The 21301-nt window shown below is 41.4% G+C and overlaps 1 protein-coding gene across 3 annotated transcripts in view; it reads right to left on the bottom strand.

The window, feature by feature from the left end:
• The window catches only part of LOC117529166 (mucin-2), a 115358-nt gene extending 94486 nt beyond the window's left edge, over positions 1–20872 (bottom strand). For all 3 annotated transcript variants that reach the window (XM_034191868.1, XM_034191869.1, XM_034191870.1), the window contains exon 1: positions 17159–20872. In XM_034191868.1, coding sequence (XP_034047759.1) covers positions 17159–20106 — 2948 coding nt within the window. In that variant the 5' untranslated portion in view covers positions 20107–20872. The remainder of the gene's footprint in view (positions 1–17158) is intronic.
• Positions 20873–21301: the final 429 nt, after the last annotated feature.

The raw sequence follows: 21301 nt of genomic DNA, 5'->3' as shown, positions 1-21301 counted from the left end.
GGAATCAATCCCGTGACCTTATTGCTGTGAGGCAACAGTGCTAACCACTAAGCCACCAGATTTGTATCCTTGTCGTTACAAATAATGAGTAATATTAAGTAACTGCAAATGAAGTTGATAATTTGCATTAACCCTCTGGGGTCCACAGATGCACCTGTTCGTCCAAGTGTGACGGAGACCAGCAGAGTGGGACTCACTCCTCCAACAGCCAAAGGACACTTTGGGCAGTCAGGCCAGAGCCTAGGTTTTGGCCGACTGGACAGAGCGTCTGCCTCCCATGCAGGAGATCTAAGTACGTGTTCTAGGGGGAGTGAGTGGGAGGAATCAAAAACAGTGGAGAGCAAGCCGCTACACGTCTCCTTTTTGTCATATTTCTATTAAAAGTTCATAGATGGAATGTCACAGAGACTTTATTCAACCACTTCCTGAAACTACAAATTCTCAGCTGTATTTTCATTTTCTCTCTAGACAATCTTCGAGTAACAGCCAATCAAAAAGGCCTGAGAAGTTCACATGGGTCTGTCTCTGTCTCTCTCTGTGTCTGTCTGTGAGACCCTGCAGCAGAGCAGCTGTAATGTCTGTTATTGGGCGATCGTCATTGAAACAAGCCAGTAAACAGTCATAAATATATAAAAAAAGGGGCAAATCAATCTGAAAAAAATTTAAACCAAAATTGGCAGAGCACTCCCCCCTCCCCCACACAGCAAATGTGACATGGATGTCCCAGTTTTCATCACTGAAGGGTTTTATTCAAACGTGTGACTTTTTTATGACACAAGACCTCCAGATGGAACTGGTGAATGGTTTCATTGTACAAATATGCTCTTTTGAAATGTACAAGGTCTCTGCCATGCAGCTCCCAACGGGTGGCGCTGCTGCACTGCATGGCACATGTTTAATTTTTTGAAAATTATATATTAATTTAAAATACTTTTTCATATGTTTCATTTGTGACCTAAAAGACTTTGTTTTGGTGTTAGAAATTGACTTACCAATTTTTCCAGATGAATAAAAGCAGGTATTCATGAAAGATTTGAAGAATTTCTAAAAACACTTTCATACTTTCAGTTTTATATATTTACACAGTGCTCTAGGAAAATAGGTGTCTCACAGTTAGAAAGCTGAGATTGTTCTGAACATTTTTTCATGCGACACATGGGCATTATAGTATATTAAAGTACCTTAAAAGGGGAATTTTTGAAGGTGTGATAAAATCAAGAAAATTCCATTGAACCCCAGAGGGTTAATAAATGCATAAAATAAATCTAAATGTACAAAATTATTAAACATACAAAGTATGAAGAGGACACTTTAAATTAAAACATTTTCTCCTCTTTGACCATATCATTACGCTGGTGACATACAGTGACACATGGGTGAAATGTGCTTCCTCCTTGGTCTAAAAATGGGGTGTTGTCAAGTACACTACAGTTGGATTACTTTCCAGATGGGAGCAGGATGTTAGATTAGAAAATATCTGGTTGAAAACTGAGCTCAACAATGTTTTTGTTGCATTCAAAATGACAAAATTCAAATTCAAGAACACATGGCGGAATCATGACGCAGGTACACTATGCTTCTATATGCAGGGGTACACATTAGCACATCAACATGACTGAGTTGAAAACAAAACATAATGAAATAAAAGGAAAAACTAATGAAATTAGATAAAAGCTTAAGAAAGGAAGCATAGACAAGTTCTCTCAGAGGACTCACAGTCAACTCTCACGATCAGCTAATTGGCTTCAGCCACATACGCAATCCTAAACACATGCCACCGCTAACAATCACCGCAAACCAGTCGGATGCAGCGACGTCCTTTAAAAGCTTTGACATCTCACTAACCTCTCACTGTTTTTCAGTTCCCTGCCTGACGCTCCCTCTGCTGCCCCACCACCACCAGCTGGTCCTGGCCTGCTGCAGGCGATGGGTTTCGCCCCCTCCCTCCTCCTCAGCACGATTCAAGATCATCTCAGCTCACGCCACAGCTGCAACGGGGACTAAGGCCAAACCAAATTAATAACTTTGCACTCACTTATGTAATAAATTCTTTCCTTTCACCCCTTGAGTCATCTGGGAGAAATGGTCTGTATCATTGTATGAGGCTTTTCTTTCTTCCCTTTAATACAAGAAACCACGTTGAATCTAGACTCAAGCCTTCCATGTGCCTTCTGGCAAAGTGTAGCTGAAATTGCACTTCATTTTTTTTTTTCAACAACCATTAAACTGTATAACTGGTACAGCAAAAGACAAAAGTTGCGCTATACATACACTCAACAAAAATATAAACGCAACACTTTTGGTTTTGCTCCCATTTTGTATGAGATGAACTCAAAGATCTAAAACTTTTTCCACATACACAATATCACCATTTCCCTCAAATATTGTTCACAAACCAGTCTAAATCTGTGATAGTGAGCACTTCTCCTTTGCTGAGATAATCCATCCCACCTCACAGGTGTGCCATGTCAAGATGCTGATTAGACACCATGATTAGTGCACAGGTGTGCCTTAGACTGCCCACAATAAAAGGCCACTCTGAAAGGTGCAGTTTTGTTTTATTGGGGGGGATACCAGTCAGTATCTGGTGTGACCACCATTTGCCTCATGCAGTGCAACACATCTCCTTTGCATAGAGTTGATCAGGTTGTCAATTGTGGCCTGTGGAATGTTGGTCCACTCCTCTTCAATGGCTGTGAGAAGTTGCTGGATATTGGCAGGAACTGGTACACGCTGTCGTATACGCCGGTCCAGAGCATCCCAAACATGCTCAATGGGTGACATGTCTGGTGAGTATGCCGGCCATGCAAGAACTGGGACATTTTCAGCTTCCAAGAATTGTGTACAGATCCTTGCAACATGGGGCCGTGCATTATCCTGCTGCAACATGAGGTGATGTTCTTGGATGTGTGGCACAACAATGGGCCTCAGGATCTCGTCACGGTATCTCTGTGCATTCAAAATGCCATCAATAAAATGCACCTGTGTTCTTCGTCCATAACAGACGCCTGCCCATACCATAACCCCACCGCCACCATGGGCCACTCGATCCACAACATTGACATCAGAAAACCACTCACCCACACACGCTGTCTGCCATCTGCCCTGAACAGTGTGAACCGGGATTCATCCATGAATAGAACACCTCTCCAACGTGCCAAACGCCAGCGAATGTGAGCATTTGCCCACTCAAGTCGGTTACGACGACGAACTGGAGTCAGGTCGAGACCCTGATGAGGACGACGAGCATGCAGATGAGCTTCCCTGAGATGGTTTCTGACAGTTTGTGCAGAAATTCTTTGGTTATGCAAACCGATTGTTTCAGCAGCTGTCCGAGTGGCTGGTCTCAGACGATCTTGGAGGTGAACATGCTGGATGTGGAGGTCCTGGGCTGGTGTGGTTACACGTGGTCTGCGGTTGTGAGGCTGGTTGGATGTACTGCCAGATTCTCTGAAATGCCTTTGGAGACGGCTTATGGTAGAGAAATGAACATTCAATACACGAGCAACAGCTCTGGTTGACATTCCTGCTGTCAGCATGCCAATTGCACGCTCCCTCAAATCTTGCAACATCTGTGGCATTGTGCTGTGTGATAAAACTGCACCTTTCAGAGTGGCCTTTTATTGTGGACAGTCTAAGGCACACCTGTGCACTAATCATGGTGTCTAATCAGCATCTTGATATGGCACACCTGTGAGGTGGGATGGATTATCTCAGCAAAGGAGAAGTGCTCACTATCACAGATTTAGACTGGTTTGTGAACAATATTTGAGGGAAATGGTGATATTGTGTATGTGGAAAAAGTTTTAGATCTTTGAGTTCATCTCATACAAAATGGGAGCAAAACCAAAAGTGTTGCGTTTATATTTTTGTTGAGTGTAGTTTCTCTGAACAGCCAAAGAAGCTTATAACTCCATCAAAGTCATCATGGGTGTCTCCATCTTACATCATCACTCCAAAACCAGAACTGCCTATATCAGATTTACCATACAGTCTCATCCTGTTTGAATTTCTTCATGATTGATGCAAATTATGTCCAAGACATATTCTTGTGATGTATCTGAAGAAAACTGGCTGCAAAAGTGATGATTTGTGTAAGCAATTATCAGTTTGTCTAATTACTTATGGACTCGGAAAATGGATGGAATGTGTATAAAAATGGCTGCACAACGTATTTTCATCATTTCAATTCTACTCCGTTGTAGTAGTGTACATAGGCAAAATTTATAGTCATTGTCCAAATACTTATGGACCTAATTTTACAGGTTGACTCCTGTATGCCTGACACAAAAGACATGCTTGCTTGCCTTTTTTTTTTTCCTCTGCATCTTCTTCCAACATTACTCTGTGTTCTGACCACAGAGCTTATTTACTAAACTGTTTGCAGTTCTTGCAGTGGTGGGCTCGGATATAAATAGTGGGACGGCATCACGGCAAAGCTTAAACTACGTGTAATAGTCACAAAGCATGATGCAGGAAGGTTTCTGCAGCTAGGTTATGGATATTCTGAATAATCTGCCTCCAGCAACCCACTTATTTTCTCCATTCCAGCAGAGCAGAGACAATCCTTTTGCGCAAACCAATATGATTACATTGTGATGTCAGTCTTTCATTTGTTTTACTGTGAGAGAGAAACAGATTTGACAAATTAACCGTCTCGGAGTAAAACTGCAGGTCGGTAAACTCTGCACATGCTCAAAAATACGAAGCATCCTCAACTTATGTTCCACTTTTCCTCCTATTTGGCTGTCTATCCGTTCACACTACAGGGCATCATAAGTCTGGATTACTGCACGGCTCTGCATGGTACACTTGTCCCTGAGCTAAGAGCCTGGTTAACCCTCGTGTTAGAGCTCTGTTATCCCTGGGCTTCAAGTTATTTCACATTTACAACTTCAAACGTGGGATAGCTCCTCTTTTTTTTTTTTTTTTAGCCCAGGGCTTTCACACTAGCTTTAAACCTCAGCAATTCCCCTCATAAAATCATGAATTTAACCCTGCAGCTGTACAAAATTTCACACAGAACTTAACACTACTTTTGAAATTCACCTTGGACGTCTGGTTCAAAGAACAACAGGGTGATCTTGGGTCTTCTATGTAAAAGTGTGAAATTCTAAAATGGAATACAACCCATATTCAACAACCCATAATGTTGCAAGCTGCCTCTCAAGCAGATTTTTGGATTGGTTTTTGATTTTGGTGTCAAATGATTCCTAACATACAGTAGTGTTCAGAATAATAGTAGTGCTATGTAACTAAAAAAAGTAATCCAGGTTTTGAGTATATTTCTTATTGTTACATGGGAAACAAGGTACCAGTAGATTTAGTAGATTCTCACAAATCCAACAAGACCACACTCTTAAGGCTATGAAATTGGTCTATTAGTAAAAAAAAAAAAAAAAGTAGTAGCATCTGCTGTTGACGCTACAAACTCAAAACTATTATGTTCAAACTGCTTTTTTAGCAATCCTGTGAATCACTAAACTAGTATTTGGTTGTATAACCACAGTTTTTCATGATTTCTTCACATCTGCGAGGCATTAATTTTGTTGGTTTGGAACAAAGATTTTGCTCGTTTACTAGTGTGCTTGGGGTCATTGTCTTGTTGAAACACCCATTTCAAGGGCATGTCCTCTTCAGCATAAGGCAACATGACCTCTTCAAGTATTTTGACATATCCAAACTGATCCATGATACCTGGTATGCGATATATAGGCCCAACACCATAGTAGGAGAAACATGCCCATATCATGATGCTTGCACCACCATGCTTCACAGTCTTCACTGTGAACTGTGGCTTGAATTCAGAGTTTGGGGGTCGTCTCACAAACTGTCTGCAGCCCTTGGACCCAAAAAGAACAATTTTACTCTCATCAGTCCACAAAATATTCCTCCATTTCTCTTTAGGCCAGTTGATATGTTCTTGGGCAAATTGTAACCTCTTCTGCACATGTCTTTTATTTAACAGAGGGACTTTGCGGGGGATTCTTGCAAATATTTAATAATAATTCTTGCTTCACACAGGTGTCTTCTAACTGTCACAGCACTTACAGGTAACTCCAGACTGTCTTTGATCATCCTGGAGCTGATCAATGGGTGAGCCTTTGCCATTCTGGTTATTCCTCTGTCCATTTTGATGGCTGTTTTCCATTTTCTTCCACGCGTCTCTGGTTTTTTGTCCATTTTAAAGCATTGGAGTTCATTGTAGATGAACAGCCTATAATTTTTTGCACCTGCGTATAAGTTTTCCCCTCTCCAATCAACTTTTTAATCAAACTACACTGTTCTTCTGAACAATGTCTTGAACGTCCCATTTTCCTCAGGCTTTCAAAGAGAAAAGCATGTTCAACAGGTGCTGGCTTCATTCTTAAATAGGGGACACCTGATTCACACCTGTTTGTTCCACAAAATTGACAAACTCACTGACTGAATGCCACACTACTATTATTGTGAACACCCCCTTTTCTACTTTTTTTTTACTAATAGCCCAATTTCATAGCCTTAAGAGTGTGCATATCATGAATGCTTGGTCTTGTTGGATTTGTGAGAATCTACTGAATCTACTGGTACCTTGTTTCCCATAAGAAATATACTCAAAGCCTGGATTAATCTTTTTAGTCACATAGCACTACTATTATTCTGAACACTACTGTATAAAAGCATTTATCATCTGAATGACACCGCCACACGGTGAAAAATGGGAGTTCAACAGTGGTTTGTTATATCGTGAAAAGTCTATCGCTGTAGTTGACCTGCAAAGTTACTCTGACATGTAACACAAGTCAGCGTATCTTGGATGATTTTAATAAGAAGCTCTCGCCAGGACGTGTTCAATGCAGACTCCTCCTGAGCAGCCACACCACTCAAAAGCAGTCAGGAAAAGTGTCTTTTTTCCGGAGCTCAGAGGACTCCTTGCCACTTAAGCCTTGCTTGTGCTCGGCTCAGGACAGTCTGTCAAAGGTACGGCACAACTTGACGTAACTCCAGAGGAACTTGGTGTTCACTCTGTTGTCAAGTATTGATATCTGGGAATAATTATTTCCATGCTCTGCTTGAATGCTGGTTGCTGAGGTGAGTCGGGCCTAGACTATGCCACATGGCGCAGAACGTGAAGCGGACAAGGTGTCCAGGAGTTCAGCCTAACTCTTGAAAAAGTTGAACATCTATCTATAAAGAAAGAAGCGTCTGTGTGAGTGTGTGTATGTGGCTCGCATATCTCTGACTGTTTGTCAGATCAGCCTCAGCTTTGGGATATGGCTTGCGCATAGCACAATGATGTGTGCTTTATTGTGAAAATCTGGGGAATTAATTTTCAAAACCTTTATTTTGAAACCTTTATTTTGATTAGCATTATAACATTCATACTTCCAAGATGGCGTGGCTCACTGGTGGTCAGATCAACCTCGGCTTTCGGATATGGCTTGCACATAGTACAATTTTCAAAACCTTTATTTTGAAATCTTTATTTTGATTAACATTGTAACATTCGTACTTCCGTGGCTCACTGGTGTTACTAGTAGCAAAGTTAAACAACATCAGATAGTTCATGTCGCTTGCACCATTTCACAATAAAACTTTTAATGCCAGCATTCCAGCAAATACCTTTACTGTGAAATGCATGCTGTTGCATGCTGTGTTCCTCATGAGTAAGTTTAACTTGACAACACTGAGAAGATGTTAGCTAAAATCCATTTTTAGTGAACATCAATAAATTTCCCACTATTTGTACAGCATTTCAAGCACATAAGCTGAATAAAATCTTATATTTTCCCACAATTTGTATGTCTCAGTAAGTACATAAGCTAAAATCAAATCTTATCTTTGGTGTGAGTTCAAATTTAAATAAACTGTGTTCAGGAGGTTGGGGGTACTGAGGATTTGCTGTTTCAAATATTTAAAATGTTCAGTTTAATTTTGTCTGAGTCTCTTCCAGTAACCTGCTTAATAGGAAAGCTTTTATTTTCATAATTGATAATAAAACTATTTTTTTTAAAACAATATGAAATACTATATTCAAATAATAATATAAGTACACCTCTTTCTTCATCCCACCTTCAAACACAGCCTTATACGACCATCCATGAGAAATCTAAGCTCTCAATTTTCTATAGCAATACAAACTTCCTACGTGCACTGCACTGGTCTCAGCCTCTGTAATTATCTGAGAAGTCTGTGAATTTTGTTGTTTTTGAAACGCTTCAGTTTTAGATAAACTGTTCCATTAGAGCATGTTAAAACATACGGTATATCTTTCAAATAATTTATCACAATTCAGAGTGTTCTTACTATTATGAGTTATTGCATGAAATCCATGGCAGGCAGAACATATTGCAATACAATAATTCAATTAGTAAGTTCATCGAATTAGTCTGATCACTTTAGTCGGGTTGATAAATGAGACCCACTACTTTATTTAATTTGGTGAATTAGTTGGGTCAGTATGCAAGAACTTACAACTTTTTGACATAGGATTCTAGATGTAATTTATCCAAGGGATGGTTTAATCCACAGTTAAGTCTTCAGGCCATATTTTATCGGTGCAATCCCTATGACCAATGGAAAGTGTTTGATCTTGCAGACACACCTGCTTTTTTCGGTTAATGTGGGCGATATGGCTCTGCAGGGAAACTGGCTCAGGGGAGATGGGATATAAATCTGAGGGCGTGGTGACTAATCATTCCCCTCACAGCCAGTCACATTACTTGTCTCATACCTATCAAATTGCTGCGCCAGTCACAGCGGGGCGTGACGAACAAGCCTCTCCAAATGGAGAGACACTTCTGAAGGAAATGTTCTTGTGTGAGTGGTGCCGAGTGGTGACTGATGAATACATGAGACGGCTAATCTGCAGCCAAAAGCAGATGGTGTGGCTTTTGAAGATCTTATATTTGCAGAGATACTGAAATCTCAAACATGTCACAGTTTCTGCTTATGTAGCTTGTTATATCTTGTAGCAAAGTGGTCTACATAATAATAACTATTTCCTATTGCCAACTCCAGCAGCATAAGTTGAAATAACTCAGAAGCAACAATAATGCATGAATAACTTAAAAAAAAAATACTTTAGCAGAACTGGCCTTATGATAATTTGTGCCATGCTTGTTAGTATTCAGGAGTGTCAGCAGGAATTCTCCTGATATTGTTATCCTAGTGTTTGGAACAGTTGCTCAACTTTTTATTTCAAGTGTTGTGACCCGAATAAAGGTACTGTTTCATTCAGTTTTTTGAGCATTTCAAGATAAAGAGCATTTTTTGAAGCAGTGTGTGTATTGTTTTGCATGTTTCAAAGCAATGAAACTTTTTTCTGAAGTAATTTTATTATTTATTTTTAAAACATTTTTAAGTCCTTCAAAGCAGTGAATCCTTATCTTGAAGCACCTTTTTGTTTATCGTTTTGAGCATTTCAACAAAGTGAATCATTTTGTGAAGCATAGGGTCATTTGATTCAGTTTTTCAGTTTTCAATTTCAGTCCCCACCACCCCATTAATAATCAAGAAAAAAAACTAACATGATAGATAGATAGATAGATAGATAGATAGATAGATAGATAGATAGATAGATAGATAGATAGATAGATAGATAGATAGATAGATAGATAGATAGATAGATAGATAGATAGATAGATAGATAGATAGATAGATAGATAGATAGATAGATAGATAGATAGATAGATAGTTATGTGTCGGACGCAGCTCGGAGAACCGACCAGCGTTTGAAGGACCCAGTATGAAATAAGCAGAGCACGGTACAAAGGCTAACTGAATTTAATACATAACAGTGATAATACAGAAAGGTGCGGTCTGGCGTGGTGCGCTCCCAGCAGCGCTAACGGTCCGGAGCCAGAAGCTGTTTCGGACCCAAGGACCCCGCCGACACCCCCCAGGTGGCCGCAACAACCGAGTCTGTGAAAGAAGGAACCATTATGTGAGTCCACACTCTACACACAGAACACTTAAAGGTGTACAAACAGCAAACACTTCCTGGCTTGATTACTGATCAGCTTCCAACCTGCAGGCATGGAACATCCAGTTCACAAAACTCCACCGCAGTGGAAGCTGATACATGACTAACAAACAGCTCAATACAATAAGGTGTGAGGGACACCACATTTACTGACTGTATAACTGTTAGTCACAAAATCTAACGTACCTCAGGAAGTGTGCTGACGAGCGTGAGACCTCACCCCCTCCTCTTTCACAGACTGTGCATCAAACCTGGACGTTTCTCAGCATCCGCTGCTGATGAGATGGCTCCCGAGACGACGATCTCACCCGTCTGGTCACAAGGTCGAGTCTCTGGCAAATACACACTGTGCACTCCAGTCTTAAATGCCAACATGCTCCAATCCATCCAGATGCACCTCAGCTGTGAGTCCTGACGAGTCGCAGGTGATCAGGGTGAGGTCCTGACAGCCTCAGCAACACAGCCACTCAGTCCCAAATGCACGCCACCTGGGAGGAAAACAAAAAGACAAACAAACCGGCAGCCAGGCCCCCCCAGCCATATAACATAGATAGATAGATAGATAGATAGATAGATAGATAGATAGATAGATAGATAGATAGATAGATAGATAGATAGATAGATAGATAGATAGATAGATAGATAGATAGATAGATAGATAGATAGATAGATAGATAGATAGATAGATAGATAGATAGATAGATAGATAGATAGATAGATGGATGGATGGATGGATGGATGGATGGATGGATGGATGGATGGATGGATGGATGGATGGATGGATGGATGGATGGATGGATGGATGGATGGATGGATGGATGGATGGATGGATGGATGGATGGATAGATAGATAGATAGATAGATAGATAGATAGATAGATAGATAGATAGATAGATAGATAGATAGATAGATAGATAGATAGATAGATAGATAGATAGATAGATAGATAGATTGATTGATTGATTGATTGATTGATTGATTGATTGATTTTAAGGAAGAATTTCCTGAATCAGTTTTTTCATTTGGTGTTTTAAGAGCTTTGAAACATGGAATCATTTTGTAATAGAACTGCAATAGCTACAGTTTAAAACATTTCAAAGTAATGACTCATTGTCTTGAAACAACTATTTCATTTAGTGTTTTGAGCCATTTGAAATACTGAATCATTTTCTAATGCAACTGGATTATTTACTGTTCCAAATATTTTGAAATTGTGAATTGCTTTGTTCAGCATTTGATTCATTTACTGTTTTGAAACTGTGAATCACTATTTAGGTCAAACATTTTAAATCTTTCTTTATATTAGGGCTACATAATATAAGAAGTAAAGTAACATTTTACTGCGATGCATAATGTGATATGAAAGAAACCAGAGTTTTCACCAGATAGCTCTATATTAGGGGGAAAAAAGGACGATTCCAGATTAGGGTGATTTTGTTGAGGAATGCATTTGCATGATGTAAAACATAAACAACTTCTTTCTTTTTTTAAAAAACCTGAAGAATCAGTTCTTACTCTAGAAAGCACTCTTGACAGAGTATGGGTTTTTGGTCAACAACATTACTCATAAATTGATGCTACCCCCCGAAGCATACCTTTCACTTTGGTGTTTTTTCTCCTGGCCCTTGCTCATTTTCAAGAGAGTTATGGTTAAAAGTTAAATATGGTACAAAGAAAAGATCCACTCCATCTATTCTGACCTTTCACAATAAAAGTCCTAAACATAAACTGTAGCTGATCAGTGGGAATGATGATGAAATCAGACCATTTTATTCAGAGACAAAACAAATAAAACTGCTTACAATATCATAGCGTTGAGGTTGGTTTTGTGGGGGTAGTTGCCACACAAAGTCAAACAGGAATCACCTTCCCTACTGACAGGCACCAGAATTTGGCAACAGGTTGGAGTTAACTTGACAAAAACATTCCTGTCAATTTTGTTACATCAGACAACCTTCCATTGGACAAGAGGAGAAATATGCAAGTTTGGTTGTTTGTTTTGTAAATCAGGCAACAAAAAGAGTTGTAGGGTACCATGTTTGATTTAATTTGCCTTACGTGCCATCAGTAGGTCATGCAACATAACTGTAGTCAGCACATTGTAATGGTCATGCTCAAACAATACAGCACGTCGTTTCTATCATCGTTGTGTGTGGAATATTTTCAAAGGGCATGAACCTGAAATCCCCCACAATATCAAAGCCTATGGCAGTATCACACTACAGAGCTGTGTACATGTTTGTGACTGTTGAGCTTTTACACATTTATTTGTGACATCAACTTTGAAGAAAAAAAAAAAAATCACCCTTCTTTACGTTAACATTTCGCAAATCATGTTTTTTTTTAAATACTCACTGTGAAAACAAATCTCTACAACACGACATAAATTAACGAAAAACGTCAATGGCAACGACTTGGAAATGTTCATATATCCATCCCCCCACTGCTTTAAAGAAAGGTGGCTGTAAAAGTGATGATTTATTTGTGTGATACTAACTGGAGCACACACTTATTATGCATGCTATTGTTTTGGTTTTGAAGTGATTTTTTTTTTCTTCCCAATGAGAGTTTAAATTGCAACAATTTTTAGAACCTTTGACATAAAGAATACAGACTTCACATTATTATTATTATACTGAAAATGAGGCCATGACACACTTGATTAAATCATGCTAAGTAATAGATTCAGTGGACATGAAGACGGTAAGTTCTACAGCAATTTGTCATTTGACCGCAGTGACCAAGACCTTCACCCAAATGATTGACCTCTGGCTGACCTTAACAGGACACTTCTGGAATCCACCAACATGTATGGCACATTTGGTTGAAACTGGGTTGAATATGAAATTCATTGACCTTGTCCTTTGCCAAAATTAATTCTTTAAGGACAATTTTTGGGACAACCTTTAATTGACATACCACCAACCTTGTTAGGTAAAAATCAGCAAATGGACTTGGTTGGAGCAGCCAACCAACAGACAGACAGGCAGACATGACCTTTATCACAATGATTGACATTTGGAAAATTTGACCTTGCCTGGGAATTCCAGAACCCACCTCCATGTGTGTGCTGTTTGATGCAAATTAGTGTGACAAATCTCAATTTTGATCTTTCACCGCAATGACCTTGACTCCAGTGATTGACCTTAGGTAAAATTTGACCTCCAACTACATATGTATGGCAAGTTTGTTTGACCTTCAACCCCTATGACCTTGACCTCTGTAAAAACAATCCTTTTCAGTCAGGGTAATTCTGGGGTTGACTGATTAACATATCAACTTTTGGGGAAATTGGCCAAAGGACCTGAGCGGGGTAGGGGAACGAACAGTACGATACTTCATCTCCTCTCCACTTGAAGGCTGCTGATTTCTTACATTTATTTGTTGTCACATTGCTGTAGAACAATAACTAAAAAGAAGATTTTAATACAGTATAAATGAACTGTAAATCTACCACAGAGATCTATACTGCTAGTTTTTTTTGTTTTTTGATGTTCTTGCTGAATTACTTTTCATTTATGATATCTTCTAAACATGCCTGCGGAATTGTTTCACTGCAATATTCAGCAAATTTTAATTATCAGTAGTAGGCAGCACAGTGGGTTAGTGGTTAGCACTGTTGCCTCATAGCAAGAAGGTCATGGGATCGATTCCCACCTGTGGCCTTTCTGTGTGGAGTTTGCATGCTCTTATGTGGGTTCCTTCCGGGTGCTCCGGCTTCCTCCCACATCCAAAGACATGCAGGTTAGATGGATTGTAAACTGAAAAAATAAATAAAATAGCTGTCTGTAGGTGTGCGTACAGTTGTGAATGTGTGTGTTTGTCTATATGTGGCCCTGAGACAGACTGGCGTCCTGTCCAGGGTGTACCCCACCTCACGCCCTATGACTGCTGGGATAGGCTCCAGCCCCTCGTGACCCTTAATTGGAGTAAATGGTTGAAGATGTATGTGTGTGGTAGTAGTAGTAGTAGTAGTAGTAGTAGTAGTCTGCAGTTATTGTGCACTTTGTTGGGAGAACGTTTTCTGGCTACATGACTTTGCAGCACAGAGTGATCTACATATCTTCAGCACAACTTATAAGGTGCCATTTCCACCAAAATACTAAGAACTGCCTTTGTTGTTGGCTCATTTAAATGAAACTCCCACATTTGTGTCTGTCTTCCCATCTTTGTGTTGTGTGCTGGCACAAAAATCTCACACACACACACACACACACACACACAAAAGGATTTCATTGTCAGGAAAATACCAATTAGCTGAAGCATTGCTTGTGCTGGTTGTTGCACTTCTAAAGAAAAAGCCTTGGGGCGACTAAGTACGATTGTGAAAAGGTTGTTGCTAAAACCCATTCAAAAGCACAACTATATCTGATTTTACAGATTATCCCAAGAAACACTGATAGAAATAATTTGAAGTGAGTTTAAATTGGAACAATAATTCTCATGCAAATTCAGTAAACACAGAGTTTATTGTCCAATCAAATTAGTGTGACATGGCTAAAATTGTCATATTACCACACAGATCGTCAATATTCGACGATTATTCAGTTTGACAGATTATGCCGAGTCATCGTGGCTGTTTTGTTTTTACTACAGTGATCAAAATAACTTGGGCGGGACAGTTCCAGTGTCACAGACTGAACGGTCCCCCCTGATGACACGGTTCATGGATTAACACCTCGTTTCTGCTTCAAGCTGCACTCCAGTCATCATCTATCTCAGTGACACATATCTGAAGCTTTTATACAACAATCATTTCCACATAAATTCAGCATTATTTCATCACAAAAGGCGGCGGAAGCGATCAGAGCACTGTGGCTAAAGGGGCTGCTAGCTGATGTGTTCACTGCGTGTCAGTCATTCCAAAGAGTCTTGGAATTTTGTCCAGTTTCTGCTTAAAATGACCTTGTTTCTGCTTAACACTGACTTTAGAATGATTTAAGAGGTTTTACCCTTATTAAGTGATGGTTAATAATAATACAATTATAGACTTTTGATGAGGTGTAAAAGTCTAGAACTGCTTTATTATATGGTAAACAAGAAAATTGGGAGTTTGTCAAACATACTAAAACTGAAAAATTAATCTCAAGTTTCAGCTTTTTATTATTACTGTCATACTGCACCAACTGACATCCCATCGATCGACTGGAGATGCGTGTTAAGTCTGTGACGAAGAGTCATCAGGCTTGTTTTTTTTTCTTTTTGTCTGTCTAGCTTCCATGTAAAATCGACCGAGCACTCCGTCAAGCATCCGTCTGTCATAAGTTTCAAAGTTGGGTGCATGTCCCTTTTCAGTGACGTACTTGCAAAACAGGTTGGCTGCTGACTGTGTATTTCTGCAGGTGTTCTTTGCATCTATTTCATGTAAAATTCATTTTAAGTTAGCGTCGCTAACAGACGCAAACCTGTCTTCTGCTATCTTGTCAACAAACTGATAGCCAAAGTAGGCTGTATCGCGTTATCTGATTGGTCGTTTTCGATAGAAGGCGTCGCTCGATTAGCTAGTGCTACGCTGCATGCAAGGTGTACTCGGCTCCACCAGCGGTCAACTCGGCATGTGGTACAGCTCAGAAAGTGGCGAATGGGCCAATCAGAAGTTGGCAAAATCCCATACCATCTAATAATCCCATTAATCCATTTGATTGCTTTGGGTGAAGAGACTCCATCTCAGACGTGCTGCTGTGATCCAAAATGACACAAGGCGGACCGATTTTTTAGGGGCGGACCGTTCAGTCTGCAACACTGGTATTTACACTTGTGTTTCGTGTCTCGCACAAGTGTGTGTTTGGAACACCCATTAGTCCTGCAGTTGTGTGGGTCAGGACCCCCCAGGTGTGTTTTGCTCTGTTGCTGCTCGCGGCCATGCGTGGTTGTCCCACATTGATACCGTCAAATGTTGGCAGGGATGCATTAAATGAAATAATGGAGATTATTTGCACCCCATGATGCACTTTTAACCTCACGCACTTCTTAAACATGATCACTTATGCCCATTAACTGCACAACAAGCCCTATTATTACAGATATTTGTCATAAAATGCTCATGTAATGGAAGTCAGCAGGAGCCACTGCGCGATAGGCCTCACTCCCCCGACAGCCAAAGGATACTGTGGACACAACTGAGCCCAGGTTTTAGCCGACTGGACACAACGTCCGCCTCCCATGTTGGAGACTGTGAGTTTGTGTCACGAGTGAAAGGAGTCACAACAGAAACAACGCAGATGAAAGAGAGAGAGTACTAGCTGCTACACTCGCATGGAAACCACTTAGTCATGCTAATATTAGCCGTTAGCATTGCGCTATGTAAATGCTAGCGTTTTCAACACTTTCATCACTGCCTTAAAGTGCTCACCTTGGTCACGTCATCAGACACCGTCTGAAAATTAATTTAACACTAGTAATTTAATAAAAATAAAACTATGACTTTTTCTTATTTGTGCTTATGTTCATGTAAAAACCCTGCAAATTTTTGTCAAACTGGTGTAAAATGTAAAATTGGCATAAAATCTTATTGACCATTTAAATTAACGCAAAAATCATGCCAGACCACACCTCAGGTTTAGACATAGAATTACATAAGTACAAGTTTTATCGTGTTTTACAGGATGGGTGCTGAGTGTAAAATTGACAACTGTGTCAATAGGAAACTAGGAAGCAACAATTGCGTTGCAACATGTGCTGCTTTGCACTGGTGGAAGATAGAATCCTAAATCCTGCTTCCTATGTGTGTATTGTTTATGGAAAAATCAAGGTTCCACTTAAAAGATTCAAAATTCACTCTCATCTCCAGTGTGAGAGTTAAAGAAACCATGTATCTATCAGACTCTGAATTTCTTCTTTTTCATATATAACCAGCAAATGTTTCTTCATCAACTGCCATTGAATGTGAGCTGTGTGCTGCAGAATTGTCCAGCATGAAGGTAAGTGCCTGTCTGGGTCAATAAAATGCATCTATACAAGTGAACTGTGTGTTGTGGCCTTGATATTGTAAACACTGACCTCTGATTTTCAGGTTTAATCTTTAATATGAAGTTCGCTGTATTTTCTAGGTTAATGGGACCTCAGGTGTATGTTAGCCCAGGATAATCCGATGAAAAGTCTTCACCATAAGTAATATCACGAGTCTGGTGTTAATAATCACATCATACTGATCAACTTCACAAACTGCCTCAGCACAATGAAATATTGCCTCACCCGTCTCTCTCAGCTTCCTTCTTCTCAAGGTCTTGAATGACATCCAGAAGGACCTTGATGGTGTTCTGGCTCATCTCCAGGACTCCCTCGAGGCTGTGCAGTTGGTTCTGCAGGCTACGAATATCATGCAGGGGCCCGCTGGGGCTTAAAAGCTTTTCTGTCACCCTGGCTGGGTCCAGTTTACACCGAGCGCCAGATACCAACCCGCCTATAATTTCCTGGACCTGCCTCAGCGTGTCCTCCTGGGTGGCTGCATGCCAATCCCCAGACACAGAGCAGCCCAAAGGTCCAGAGCAACCCTGCTGACTCGGAGGAAGAGGGTGTTGGCTTTTAGGGGTGTTGGCCTTTGCACTGGCTCCTGAGCAGAGCATTTTGTGTAATACCCCGAGCTGAGCCTGGGCTGAGCTAAGACAGCTGGGTTTAAAACAAACCTTCAGTGGGGAGGATGAGGGCTGCTTTTCTCCCTTCATTATAACAACTGGTGGGGTTTGCGCTCTGTGCTTCAGAGAGCTTGTCCTCTCACACAACTTTGGTGAGTCTGTATGTTTCACATCTTCCTTTTTTGCCTTCTCCTCACCTTTGTCTTTGTCACTGACCTTGCTGTCTGCCCTGAGCATTGGTGTTCGGCGCGCAGGACCAGATGTGACGGCTCCGTCGTTTTTACGTGGCATGTAGGGTGGCGGTGGTGGGGGAGGAGGTGGTGGAAGTCGAATGCCCCTCTTATCCTGAGCACTGTGGTTTTGAGAAGGGGGTGTGTATGGCGGCGCTGCACGAAATGTGGACGAGTACAGAGGAACTGTTTTAGTTGGCGTTAGACATGATTGCACATTGGAAGCAAGCGTCTTCACGAGCAGAGCTGGAGAAGTGCAAGACGTGAGTTTTGGGACTGGGGAGGAGAAAGCAGTTATCCCCGTGCCAACAGAATTGTTTTGTAGAGGTTGACATGGGATGTTACAATGAGATACGGTTTGTATAAGCGTGGCGTAAGATGGTGACGTAGCATTTACATAAGGGACATGCGTAGTGGTGTAGTACGATATAGAGGTGCATGACAGAGCAGTCTGATTGACAAATGTACAGGGTTTTAGGATTGTAGGAGGCATAGTGTTTGATGCATCATGTGATGGTGGATGTGTTACATTTTGGGCAGGGGTTAAATTACTGGCTGGGTTACTGGATGTTGCATTGGGTGCTATGGTTGGTGTAGGAGTAGAGTGGGCTAATGAAACACACGATGCTATGTCTGAGACAGAGGGAGTGCAGTTTTCAGGGGGACATGAGAGCGCAGTTGTTGATGCAGTGGTAGAGATGCTAATGGTGCTAGGGGTTGCTGACGGAGACACAACAGTATAATATGGGACTGAGTGTTGGGTGACGATAGGTGCAGAGGAAGTAGAGCATGGAATGGTGGTAGATGGTGGTGGAGTTGGTGTGGTGCAAACTGACTTTGCTGGTGGAGGGCTAGGCAGCTTAGCACAATGTTCAGGGGTTTGTGTTGGTGCACCTGTAGGTGGGGGAGAAGTACAATAAGGCACAGTAGTTGTTTGTGTGGTAGGAGGGTCTTGGATCAAACTTGGTGATGGAGAAGGACACTCTGGTTGAATTTGAGTTGAAATTGGTGATACGTCTACAGATGAGTTGTCACGCATACTGTCCTTTTGTTCGTGGGTAGTGCAAGGTTCATGAGTTGGATGAGGGAGGCAGGAATAGTCTGTTTGTCTGTGAGCAGTAGACTGGTCAGCATTTGGAGATGAAGGATGGCAGTTGGTGGTTTGAATTTGGTTTGTGCCCTTTGCTTCACTTAAAGGTAGAGCTTGATGTTGGCTCTCAGTTTGGCTTTGGGTGGTAGAGCATTTGGAATCAGAAGGTGGGGTGGGGCTCTCTGTTTGAACATGAGTGGTACAGAGTTGGGGATTTGAGGGTGCTGAAGATGGACTGGGGCTTTCGGTCTGAGTGGGAGTAGTACAGTAGGACACTTCTTTCCCAGGATCACTTGTTGTCCTGTTCATCCGCTTTCTCCTCCTGACCACAGATGGTGTACTGCTTCCCTGCCTCTTGGCTCCATCTCGATAGGAGACAGAGGAACAGTGACGAGGCTCAGTGTTATGAAGGACAGAAGGGGAGCAGCTGTGCCTTGAGTTCTTTGCAACAGCAACTGCAGATTTCATGTCTGTCCTGGAACCTTTAGACCTTCCTTCTATCACATTTTGTTCTACAGTGCCAGGAGGACTGCTTTGATCCTTTAATCCACGCAGTGACACATGGTTAGGTGCCAAATACTCATCTTGAGAGTCGTGTTCATCATCTCCATCCATGCCAACAGAGTCCCCGAGGCTGTGGCTACGTGTGTGGGTGGATGAGTGGGACTGGGGCTTTTTCAGGCATGGGGATGTCTGTATGGCTGTGCTGGTGCTGGTACTGGTACTGGTACTGCTCCTGCGTGTCATTGGCAAGGTTAGGGAGTTAGTCTGTGGGGGAGTCCAACATCGACGTGTAGGTCCTGGTGTCAATGGATGAGGAGGTGCCCTGGCTAAGAAAGCAGCTACCACCTCTATAGTACTGGCCATGTCTCCACGTACAGCCCCCACCACAGAGGTTTTGCCAGGTAGAGCATTAATCTGTGGCCCATTCCTGTCTGTCCATGGCTTGGACGCCCTGCTACTGTGTTTACGGAGCGGATGGGGACTATCGCACTCTGCGGCAAGTCTACGATGGCTATTGTGTTCTCCTGTTCCACTGTTGCCACTGCTGCTACTGCCATCCTCGAGGTCTTTAAAGCGGACCTGATGTGTGCGATTGCGGCGCCGCTTGAGGCGACTCTCAATATCCGGGGAGTCACGGTTGAGGAGCACGGAGCGCACAGTCATGGTCCCGGGCAACTTGTCTGCCAAAGTGCTCTTGCCGTTGGTGTGGCCTGTAAGTAAGCGGTTGGGCTCTTTGCTCACCATTTCTCTTGTCTCTCCCACTCCGCCAACATCCACAGGCTCTGCAGACAGTGCAATGTGACAAAGGTGCAGCTGTGGTACTGCGCCCAAATCGAAGGTGATCGCTCTTTTACAGGATATTCATTATAACCAGCCTGTACAACTGATTGTGATGAGCAGACATAGCAGTCTGTGCAAGTCACCTTACATCTATACATCAAAAACCTTTGCAAGTAAAATGGTCCTCAAGAAACATATTCACAGTTCATAATGTGTGGGAGGGTTTTTTTTAAGCGCAGCAAGTACAAATTAAACATAGATCACTATGATGCTTACTTATCCAAAGAACCATAGAGGTCTTACTCACGGTCAGTAAGAAATAAATGAATAGTCTTAGATCACTTCAAAACATATGCAGTCCAGTTTGTATAATTGCAGTTTTGCTCCTTATTCCTCTTTTATTAACGAGATGATGCATTCTTAATTGGATGAAACTGGTGTACAGATGGGGATGGACTAAATGCAGCATGTCCATCTTGTCTGTCTCTGTCACACTGGCTTGTCTATTTGGCAACCCTTCCTTCTTCACCAACTTTGTCCTGTTGGCCTTCAGCTGATTTGATGGCAGAAGCGTCAGCTTGTTCCGATTGGTTCTCCATGTTGGCCAATCACATCCCACTTATGGGATTTCCATTCCATTCTTTTGATGTTCTCATCTTTGGTTTTTCTCAGTCTTTCTCTTGCCAGCTCATATTGACTGAAGACCGTGCAACCACCTAAAGAAAGACGAAAGACAAAATGTGAATTAAGTATGGCAATGGCTTTATCTCCATTACTGCAGTTCACTATCTCATTGCTCTTGTTGGTGGTATTCACACTTTTAATGGGTTTCCTTCAAGAAACATTCTCACTCGCACATTTGGACATGAACAATGTGTTTGAATGATTTAAGAAAACTTCCCCCAGTCACAAATTTTCTTGTCTGCTAAGTTCTTCGTAGGTATGGAGAAAATTTACACGAGGTCCAGACTTGTAGAATTAGACCAGTCAAAATATATACAATTACTCTGCTGCCATCTACACCCATAGTTTAGTCAATGACTGAACATTTCATTAAAGTGAAGCTGTTGTATTTTGAAATTCGCACATAAATTACATCTCATAATTACACTTCTATCCTGTTGGAACTCTACAATTTGAAATGTAGTACAATTCTAAA

The sequence above is a fragment of the Thalassophryne amazonica genome, chromosome 17, assembly GCF_902500255.1.
Source record: "Thalassophryne amazonica chromosome 17, fThaAma1.1, whole genome shotgun sequence".
In the NCBI taxonomy this organism is placed as follows: Eukaryota; Metazoa; Chordata; class Actinopteri; order Batrachoidiformes; family Batrachoididae; genus Thalassophryne; species Thalassophryne amazonica.
This window is presented reverse-complemented; position numbering and strand designations above follow the sequence as displayed.